The 11,607-nt window shown below is 32.5% G+C and overlaps 1 protein-coding gene across 2 annotated transcripts; it reads left to right on the plus strand.

Annotated features, from left to right (window-relative positions):
• The first annotated feature begins 62 nt into the window (after positions 1–62).
• LOC126698352 (uncharacterized) lies at positions 63–3,756 on the plus strand. Of its 2 annotated transcripts, XM_050395519.1 has the most exons (3): positions 84–635; positions 1,970–2,137; positions 3,243–3,756. In XM_050395519.1, exons 1-3 carry the CDS (start codon positions 153–155, stop codon positions 3,447–3,449), a joined length of 858 nt encoding a protein of 285 aa, XP_050251476.1. In that variant the 5' UTR covers positions 84–152; the 3' UTR covers positions 3,450–3,756. The 2 variants fall into 2 exon arrangements, with proteins under 2 accessions (XP_050251477.1, XP_050251476.1); XM_050395520.1 differs by lacking the exon at positions 1,970–2,137 and having other exon boundaries at positions 63–635.
• Positions 3,757–11,607: the final 7,851 nt, after the last annotated feature.

The raw sequence follows: 11,607 nt of genomic DNA on the forward strand, positions 1-11,607 counted from the left end.
TTTTACCCCAAAAGAAATCTATTTTGGGGTAGGGTTGTTTGGGTTGGGCTGAGCCAGAAGTTAAAAAGGCTTTGGTTGATAATGAATTGGATTAGAATTTTGGGATGGGCAAGGAGTGATCGTTATGTCAAATGTTGTTGTGTGGCTGCTGAATGAGGACAGAACAGAACCAGAATATGCGCCCTTTTCCAACCACAACGTTAGACTCTTCACTCTGTTCCCCACATCTCTTCTTAAATCATCATAACCCAAGAAATCTTAATCTAATTCTTGCAACCAACTCTGCTTCTGCTCCAATCCCAAGTCTATGTCTCCCTAGATTGTTCCTACTACCTCATTTGTATTGCTCTTCTTCTAGTTCAAGTTCAAACCTCGACTTGGGTGGCAACGAAAATTCTGATGCTGAAGAAGAAGAAGAAGAAGAGAACGAGTTAGAATATGGGGATGGTGTATGCATTGAGATCGAGAAGCTTGAAAGCAATAGTCGCAGAATTCGATCTAGAATTGACATTGACGCACCTCTCCAAACTGTGTGGAACATTCTCACTGATTATGAGAGATTGGCTGATTTCATTCCTGGTCTTGCTGTCTGTCAATTGCTACAGAAGTCTGACAACTTCGCCCGACTTTTCCAGGTCCCTTTTCAATTCTCTTTTTCTTAGTAGAAGACACAACTTTAGTTTCTCAAAAAAAGAAGATACACTGCATTATTAGATTTAATGTACACCCATAAAGGCTATGACTAAAAATTTTCTCTAATTTGCTGATTGGTAGTGTGGATACCACTTTTTGATGATAAATACCAACCGTTCCAAAATTTCAAACTTTTAGGAAAGGGTGTAAATTTGTAATTAATCATTTCATCATAAATTCTAACACTCACTCTGGCATGTGGGCCCAGACTTCCCCTTTGATGAGTGGAACGAATTTTAACATTTTAAATGATAAGTAGAGTAGAGACATGGATCAATTCCTCTAATTCTATTGTAAATTACCAATTGTCCCATAAACTTAAGGTTTCAGGAAATTGTGAATTTAATCATAATTCTAATAATTACAAATTAATGTTGACAAATTTCATTGTAATATTCCTAGTGCAAAATAAGCTTTGTTGATAAATACCAATATGATCTTTAAAGTAATAAGTACATCTAATCGTTTGAATTTTAGGAAACAAAACCTTACCAACAGGTCCCTACACTGATTCTTGAATCTTTGCAGTACCTACACATATATAGTTAGGTTTTGAAGTACTAGTCTTCAATGGAACGCATGAAGGTTTGGGGGAACAATCTACATCATAAAGCACTTTGACCATTGGCCATAAGGTTGTCAGCAAGTATGAAAGTTTGTTCGGGCTCCGATATTGGGGAAGTTTAATACATAGATGCCTATTATGTAATTGTTTCAATAAGTTCATCTAATGAATGTTTAAATGTATGCAAGATGATACTATTGAGTGATGACACATATGGTTGGTTACTGAGGAATGAGAATGTTTGGGGCTGTATGCTATTTTAGATCCAACCAAGAGTTTGAAATTTGAAGTTTCAGGATTGAGGTCCTTGATTGTAGCTCTCATTCTCAAGTCAATGTTAAACACATTGGTGTGCTAGCTCCTTGTATTGGCATGGGTTATTTCGAGTGCAATGCACTCATTATTTTCTCCTAATTCACCCTCTGTCTCATTTTTTACCACACATTGATATTGTTATGTGACATAGACTGAAGACCTTATCTTGAAACAAGTTTTCCATTGTTTACCTCTTTGTGTCAGCATGGGTTATTTCAAGTGCAATGCACTCGATGTTTTTTCCTAAATCACCCTATGCCTCTTGTTTTACCACACATTGATACTGTTATGTGACATAGACTGCAGACCTCATCTTGAAACAAGTTTTCCACTAAGTTTAGTTCTGACCTTTTGCCTTTGATCCTACTTACTGTGCAATTACAACCTTTAAAACAGATTGGACAGCAAAACTTGGCATTTGGGCTGAAATTTAATGCAAAAGGAATTGTTGATTGTTATGAAAGAGAACTTGAAAGCCTTCCTTTTGGTCAAAAGCGTGATATTGAGTTTAAGATGATTGAAGGAGACTTTCAACTATTTGAAGGAAAATGGTCTATCGAACAGGTAATATTTTGTTGATTTAATGTTGTTGGGCATCTTCTATGTCAATTGTGTTAATTTGTCTCTTTAGTTGTTCTCGAGCATGTGTATGCATGCATGTATAGCTGCTCATATGGTTTAACTTGCTAATTATATGGCACTTGTTCTCTATTTAAGTTTTGCAATTGTTTCTAAACATCTCAACATTCTGTTTAAAGCTAATGTTTATAGAAGTTAAAGATTGGACACTGTTTAAGCTAGAATGTATTAATTATTATACAGTTTCTAAAGGCCAGCTATGATCTATGTTGGGGACCACGACTCATGAAAACTGGAGGCCACTAGTTTGAATCTCTCCTTCTCCCTCACCTTAGGGCCAAAACTTACTTAAAAAGAAAGAAAGAAAGAAGAAAGGAAAGATTGCATCCTAACTTCGAAACTTGCACACGACTCCAACAAAATTCACTGGCTAGGTTGCAGACATCTTTTTATCAGTGTAAAATATATGGTTTAATTGTTTCTATATCCCAGAAATTTCGTCAAAGATCATAGCTGGCCTTTAGCAGGTGAATAATACATTCTAGCTTAGAATTTTGAATCAAGAAAATATAGGTATGGGGGCTATGATCACCAAAAACAGGAACAACAAAAGATTATATCTCATAGAGTTAAATTCCTGCTCTCAACCCATAACTAATACAAGCTCAAAGTTTCCTTCATAATAAGTCCTGGAATTTTTCATTTACATATGAATTTCTCTTATGTTTCTAAGGCTTTTTTATTTTTTAATAAGTTTTGCCTCAAAGGGAGGGGAAAGGAGATTCAAACTACTGACCGCTTCATAAGGCGTGATCCCCAGTCAATTGTGCTTATACATGATCGATTTGATTTTTTTTAAAGATAAAATGATATGTTGATTCATGTTTGGGCTGGACTGATATAGGGTCTTCAGCACTTAAGTATTGATCTAGGTGTTAAATGATATATGGCCAAAGTAAGATGAATATGGCGTTATACATATGGAATTTGTATCCCTATTCTCTAATGTAGGTTCAAAATTGACAAATTCACATAGAATTATGTGTATCATAGTCAAAGAGCTTACTGTTTCAATCAATGGGTTATGCAGTCCAATGGAGGAAGAAATGAAGATAGTGATTCCTCGGCAGGCCAAAAAATGTATACAACTCTTTCTTACTTAGTTGATGTAAAGCCAAAGCTGTGGTTGCCAGTTCAGTTTGTTGAGGGTAGACTGTGCATGGAGATTAAAATGAACCTTGCATGCATCCGAGAAGAAGCACAAAGAACAGTTCACAACACTCTGCGTGTTCAATAATATTATTGACCTCTGATTTGTTTTATGTAAGTATGTCCTCTTCCAAGTGTATTTTATGGCTCGAAAAATTGTCAGTTGCTTGTAATCATTCTCAAGTATAATGTTAGCATATGTGTATACATAAGGTGGTGGCAGGGGGAGGCCCACTGGGGTGTGGGGGTAACTTGTTACAAAAAACAAATGAGCATTTTGGTGGGTAGGATAATAAATTTGCTGAGCAGAAGTACATTTTTGTGTGCTCCATCCATTGTCGGAGAAGCCTGCACATAGGTAAAATTTTTTCAGGTTGGAGTGCTATCTTTCAACATACTGCATGGCAATTTATAATTCTATCTATATGTGTTTCTTTATGATTCATTGAGACACTTTAAAAGGTCACGGGACTATTAAATAAATTGTGTGATTAAAAGTACTATTCGTTTGTACAATCACATGGTGGATTGAGCCTTCTCAAAAAAAAAAAAAAAATGGTGGATTGGGGGAACTTTTCTCCAAATTGGTACCAAGAAAAATTATGTTGTCTGCACACCATGTGCAACTGGAACTGTACTGCACCTCAAAGGGGAGACAGTCAGGAACTCAATCTAAGTCCAATTGAACAGTTAATCTAAGAGTTGAGATAAATGAAGGAAGAAGGCAAAAGTCTTTTATCTCATCAACTAGAAATACTCAAAGCCAGGTCAAGGGGGGAAGTATCTCATGAGCTGGGCTGGAGGACCCAACAGTTGGCCACAGTTCAGTTATGGACTATGTACCCTCTTCAGAAGCAGTTTACATGCTTAAAAGGGAACAAAGTTCCAAGACCCACCCTTAGCTTGTTTAGGAGTACTGTTAAATAGAATGGGGAGGGGAAAAATGGAAACTATTTGGAATTGGAAACGAGAGACATTTCCCATAATCGCACTAGTTATCTATCATATGGGTTTCTTACCATTTTCCTTTCGGTTGTGGACTAGTGATATGGTTAGTCAAACATTGTCTATTTACCTTCTAAAGTAGCATTTAGATGAAAGAAATTAAACCATCATAAAAAAAATAAAAAATAAAAAAAAAAAACACACACACACACACACAGAGTAAATAAATAGTTACCATCCATTTCATGTACTAAGATACAATTGATTGGAGATTATAAAACTAAAAAGAATAAACCTCCATTATGTAATAAAAAACCCTTTGAGCATAATCATGTTTTTTTTTTTTTTTTTTTTTTTTTGAAAAGGATGGGTTTGTTTGTTAAAATTTGATAGTTACAATGTACAACAACGAGGGAGGGGAAATTAAAAAAAAAAAAAAAAAAAAAAAAAAAAAAAAAAAAAAGGAAAAAAAGGAAAAAAGAATAAACCTCCATTAATTAATAAAAAAACCCTTTGTGCATTATCATGGGGTTTTTTTTGTCACTATGCTACAAAGTTTTAACTAATCATGATATTTTTTAATATGTTTTCTAAAATTCAAGAAAATAATAAAAAGCAAAAGCTTTCATGAAAATAGACAAGGAAAAAAATGCCCCAAGGTGAAACAAATAGACATTTAATATCATAAATGAAAACATCTCACTCATGATAAATATTTCAAAATGAGCACTCAATCTCTTCTAAAAAAAAGAGCATTCAATCTAAATTCATTATTAATAAGCACTAGACAGCTATAATGAAGATCAATTTAGTCACCACCGTGCACTTTTGGTGTGGTGGTCATTTTACAAGTATAAGTGCATGTGAGGTGTGGGGGGCAAAAGTCGGGATTCAAGTCTCCAGAAGGAAGTTTCACACACATATACACTTAAATTAGGTTAAAGTAGAATTTATATCTTGTATTAAAAAAAAAAAAGGAAAAAAAAAAGAAGGAGAAGAAGAAGAAGAAGATCAATTCACTCAATGTACTTACGGTGATCATCAAACAAGATGAAACAACTTCTATGAAAAATCACATAAAAGTGCCCTAATATTTACACAAAAGGCCCATTTTTGACAATATTATGTCAGCAGAAACAACTTCCCTATAAGCATGATTTACAAACCAATCAATAAAGGACTTCAAACCTTTTTTTAGTCCTAGCCCAAATATTTTCTATGGCCCAATGTGGACAGGTGAAGGCATTATGGATTGGTTGAATACTTGAATTACATTCAAAGCATCTCTTACAAGCATTGCTAATTTATTTGGGGAGATTATCCTTGGTTTTGGTTTAAATCCATCCAACTGTGGTACCCTGTAGCATCTATATACTTAGGGCAATCTCATTTTCAATCTTCCAACAAGTACCTTTTTTTTCTTCTAACAATTCCCTTGATGCTAGAATGGTGTTCCAAACCCACGAGCCATTTTTAACTTTGGGAACTTACCATAATTGTTTCCCTTACATGTACTTGCTAGATAACATTTTTACCCATAATTTATCTACTTTTATTAGTATGTTCCATACTAAATTACTAAATTTAGCAGTTAAGGCGACATTCATGCATTGCATTGTTCTCAATCCTAGACCTCCTTAGTCCTTACACATTTAGGCCTACATATGTCATCCCAAGCTTTGAGATACACTTTTTTTTTTTTTTTAATTCCTTCTTTCTCAACAAAAAAAAAAAAAAAAAAAAAAAAAAAATCTCAAAATTGAATCGATTTTTTACAATTTTATTTATTTATTTATTTATTATTTTCCTTGGATACTAGGGAAGACATTGTGTAAATGTAGTAGTAGTAGCTATTGCTTTGATTAGGTCGGTTCTGGTGGCTTGGGATAAAAGTACAGAATTTTTTATGTAATTTATATACCACTTCTTCCGAAGTATTCCTTCTAGATCCATTTTTATTGAGAGGCATCTCAAGGTACTTGAAGTTTAATTCCATTGACTCGAGTTTGAAGAATCTTATGATTTGGCAACATAATAGTGGAAATTTACAAATTCACCATTTGGCCTTACAACTCCTTTATATTTAGTCAAATATTCCTACACTTTATTTGCATTATCCTATTCCTGGGTATCCTTTACAAAAATAATTAGGTCATCTGCAAATAGCAAATGACTAAACTGTCTAAATCTAAAACAACCATTGCCTAAATTAAAGCCCCTAATAATACTTCTTTCTGATTTCACCCTTCAAAAAAAGCCTAGAAAGAACCTCGTCACTAAGTATGAAAAGGAAAGGAGGGTAAGGGTCACCTTATCTCATATCTCTTTCAAGATAGATAATTCCGAATGGTGATTCATTAATCAAAATAGAGAAAGTCATAGTTGAAATACTCTTTTTTTTTTTTTTTTTTTTGGGTGTAATTCAGCTTTTATTCATTGAAACAAACACAAATTATAAAGGGGGGTCCCAAACAAAGAAAAAAACTAGCATAGGCTCCCTGCTACGGCAACCAAGATACAAAACTAACTACAAAACCAAAGCCAAAACAAATGGCAAAGCAAAACATACTAACAACTAAAAAAAATACATCATTAATGCATCCAAACCAACACCTTTAGCACAGTAGCACACCGACAACACAATAGCACTCTGGCAAAACACATCAGCATAGGATTTCTAGGATCAAGTTAAAATACTACTTGGATCAATCCCCAATTACAACAGATGGTAGCCAAAACTAACTTCTTGAACTTCGTTCTAAACCTTAGCCTAGCTTTGACATCCTTAATGATGCTTCTCTTTAGCTATTCTTTAGTCTAAATTCTTTCTTCATGAACCATGTCTTTCCTTCGTAGCCAAATGTGGTAGACCGTTGCCTACCATGCAAGTTTGCAAACTATTACTCTTAGCCCCTTCCCTTTTAACTCTCTAGCCCCCAAGCAATCAAGTTCTCCCACACAAACAACATTTGAAACTAGACACAACTTCATCATGTCATCCCAAATTCTTCTAGTGACAACATTAAAAAGAGAGATGATCTCTACTTTCAAGGCAATTTCTAAAAAAAACACATAAGCTATCACCCAAGAATCTCCACTTGGCCATTCAATCTCGTGTAGACAGCTTATTGATTACAACTAACCAACCAATAAACGAATTATTTCATGATAGTTAAATGGAACAAAGCAACTTCCATCACTCAACTTCGCTAGATTTATCTCTAAGCTCAATAGGGGTGTTCACAATGCAGTGTGGTGTGGTGTGGTTTTGGGCCATTTTTAGCACCGCACTTTGTGGTGCGGTTTAGCTAAAATCATAATTGCATCGCATCTTGTTTTTGCGGTCACATGTATGGAGTGGTGCGGTTTAGAGTTTAGCCAAAACCATAACCGCACCACACCTCATTTTTGCAGTCACATATGCGATACTATGTATAAGATGCGGTTTGAAGTCGGTATATTTTTCAAATTTTGGGCTTTTCTTACTCGGCCCAAAACTAATTTTTCCCTTTTTTTGGGCCAAGTTTTAAATTATTGGGCTAGTTTTTCTTTATTTTGGGTTGGCTTTTCTAGTCAACACTTGCTAGAGTTATTAAACTTTTTTTTATATAGAAAACTAGGGTTATAAAATTATTAATAATATATTTAATATTAAAAATAAATAAATATATTAATATATAGAGAAGGTGCGGTGTGGTGCGGTTTGTGCGATTTTCTTATTATAAAACCGCAAACCGCACTGCACCATGCGGTGCGGTGTGGTTATGCCATTTTGTGGGCGATTTTGGTACGGTTGTTGCGGTTTATGCGGTTTGGTGAACACCCCTAAAGCTCAACATATGTTGTAGCACAAGAAAACTTCCCAAATTTAGTAACTTGACAAAGGGCTTTATCCTTATCTTTATGCTTAACATGAAATAGTTGACTCTAAATAGTTAAAAGGGCATCAGATCTATCTGGCCTCCAATTCCATTTATTATCTTTTAACACAAAATCCACTTTAGCTTTAGGATTACTTGTAGCATCATAAATGACACAGAAGCTATATAACCAAAACCCTAGCAACATCATAAATACTTTTTTTTTTTTTTTTTTTTTACCAAAGTGATCCAATCCTTACCAAAACCAAATCTATTTCATATTTTTATGATGAAAGACCACTTCATAATTTTTCTCCATGTCTACCTATAATGTCAAAAATCCTTGCTTGCCTTTCATTTTTCTCTTTGCATGGGTAATCTCTTTAGCAATTGCAGGGTTTGTGTTGGATTACCCTTATTGAGACAAAAACTCATTGTCAAGGGGATATTCATTTTCATGGCTATCAAGGCTCTTAAGATGAGAGTTATCTCTTTTCTCTATAATGGTTTGGGGAAATCTTAGACATCTCAGATGAAATTCATGTCTCTTCGCATCTTTTTAAGTAATGTTTGTTAATATTTGGCTACTAGTCATTGAGTAGAATCAGTCAACCTAAAAATTAAATAAAACAAATTATATTATAGTGATGCTAGCAATATTTAAAAAAAGTAAACTAATAGTAAAAAAAGAAAAATCAATTAATATATATATAAATAGATAGATATACTGATATAGATAATAATAATCTAAGTTATAGGTCTATTTTAGCCAATCAAATAAATCTATAAAGTACGAGGGTGTACAAATAAGTATCAAATTTATATTATTATTATTATTATTTATTTATTTATTTTTAGAAGAAAGACATCCATTTCATTAAATCAAAGAGGTATTGATTGATATGAACTATATGAGAAATATCTGATGGTATATCTTCCATTCAGATAGGTAATATGGGCAATATAAATGCCCACGTAGTGAGAGAGTGTGCAACAAAATTCCCTTGATAACGTACATAAGAAAAATTAATACAAGAGAAATGAGAAGCCAAAAGTTTTATGTCTTTGATTAGATGACCATGCAATGCTAAGGATGACTTAGGGTTTATAAGATCTTTAAAAATAATCTTTGAATCACCCTCAACAGTTGCATGCGTGAATCGTAATACCTACTTCCAAAGCAAAATTCATAGTATTTATGGCTACTAAAGCTTCAACTTGTGCTATACGACATGGGATGGGAATTTGCTCAGATAAAGATGCTATAACCAGACCCTCAGAATCACGAATGACTACCCTAATTCTTGCTTTGTTCTCCTTAGTAAAAATTGCTCCATTGAAATTGACTTGGAAACAATTTGAATCCAGCGGTTTCTATTGAACTTGCCGAGTAAAAGATTAGTCGAGTAGAGCTCGTCTTTCGTTCTCTTGAAACTCTAATTATTTGATTCATTGGGCAAGCTTCTTGATTCATATGAAGTTGGTTACGCTGATTCCAAATAGCCCATACAATTTATTATTATTTGTATAAGAGTTGTTTAACATATTTAACACAAGATGCCATCTATCTATATATATATATATATATATATATATTCAGGTATATCATTTAAACAAATTACATGACTCGATAGCAAAGTCATTTAATTAAAAGTATACGTAGATATTCATTTCAATAGATTGCATGATTTTGAAGAGATTAGTTAAAAGAAAACGAAATTTAATAAAACTAAGGGGAAAGGAAATTTGTACTCATATAATCTAAATTTAATTGATAAGAGTGAAACGCTAGAAAAGAATAAGAAAGCGGAGGGATTTAAGGAGAAATTTTAGGAGTAAGTAGCAGTAGATGTTCATGAATATGTTGACTTTTTATCTGGCATAATTAGAAAATAATTGATTGAAAGTGGAGATTCAGTAGTTGACTATGTAAAGTATATGGCAGATCTGGCTCCATAAATTAACAAAAAAAAAAAAACACATTAATGGGGGCCTGCGCTGTAGACCACTGAAGAAATTTTATGCAATGAAAAAATATGTTATTTAAGTAGACCCAATTATTGTGTCTATCCAAATTATAGTAGATTACAAAGACCTTTAGCAAAATAACCAAAAAAGAAAAGAAAAGTAGACTATGAAGACTTCTTGAGGCACACTATTTTCCTTTTTCAGTTTATTGAAAGAAAAAAAGATTCAACTAATGAAATATTTTTGTGATATTAAAAAGAAAAATGGAACGATCAGCTTGAGATTGTGAAAGACTTATCTTCTTTTCTTTTCTTTTCTTCTTTTTTTTTTTTTTTTTTTTTTTTTTTTTTTTGTTTTGAGAAACAAACACACACATAAGGAAGAGGGAAAGAGAGTCGTGGTATGCCTTTGTGAAAGACGTATCAGAATGTAAATATAATATGATGAAAACTACAATGAGATCCATCATCTATTAAAAAAATATAAAGTAATTCACATTTCAAACACTAGAATTTAGGGGCCTAAGAAATTAAATTATAGTCATAAAAGTAAAAAATAAAAAACTTAAACTTTCAAAAGTCACAAATTAAATTCTAAGTTTTGGGGTTCAACTGATGAGACATTAATAATAACATTATTTGTGGTGTTCTATGTCCGTGCTTCGAATCTCATCTCCCCCTTTTCTCTTTATTTATTTAAAAAAACCCTAAGTTTAAAAAAAACAAAAAAAAAAAAAAACAAAATGAAGTCTAGTTTGTTATTTTTTTTTTTTGAAACTTTAAGTTGAATTTATTACTTATAAAACTATAAGGTTTAATTTTTTTTTTCTTTAAATTCTTTGTTTAATCTCTTACTTTTGAACTTTTTCTCAATTTTTTTTTTTGAAGTTATATGGTTTAATTTGTTACACTCCCTAAACTATAAATTTTAAGATTTTTTTTCCTAAAAATTACAATACCTATTAAATTAGGATTGTTCTTTTTTTAGACCAAATTAGGATTAATCTTAATGGTTCAAGAAAAAAGAGAGTTTTTACTTAATTAATGATAGAAAAACGACTTATAACATGACTTTTGAGTATAGTTCGTGGTATAGTTTTATATTATAACCTATTTCTTCTTTCCTTGTGACTATGTTTGTTTGTGTTTCCAACAAAAAAGAGAGTTATATATAATTAAATTAGGTAAATATAAATATAAATACAAATACGCATAGATTAGATTTTTTCTTGCATCGTTTTTTATTCTTTTTCTTGATTGCCGTTTGTTGAGTTTATTTATTTATTTTTGCCATAAATATTTTAGATTTGTTGGGTGTTGACATCTTTTTCGTCAAGCTGCTTTTCAAATAAAAAAATGTTAAAGTTGTTACAGAAGTCTTGTAATTGACATAACAATAAATATGATTGATGTTGATTAAATAAGATAATTAATAATTTTTTGAATAATTTTTATAATTAATGATACATAAATT

This window comes from Quercus robur, chromosome 9 (assembly GCF_932294415.1).
Source record: "Quercus robur chromosome 9, dhQueRobu3.1, whole genome shotgun sequence".
NCBI lineage: Eukaryota > Viridiplantae > Streptophyta > Magnoliopsida > Fagales > Fagaceae > Quercus > Quercus robur.

Bases quoted from the DNA above. Each gene is read 5' to 3' on its own strand.
- LOC126698352 (XM_050395519.1), top strand. From the start codon at position 153: ATGAGGACAGAACAGAACCAGAATATGCGCCCTTTTCCAACCACAACG. The intron at 636-1,969 runs GTCCCTTTTCAA...CCTTTAAAACAG, and splicing joins ACTTCGCCCGACTTTTCCAG to ATTGGACAGCAAAACTTGGC. The intron at 2,138-3,242 runs GTAATATTTTGT...TGGGTTATGCAG, and splicing joins GAAAATGGTCTATCGAACAG to TCCAATGGAGGAAGAAATGA.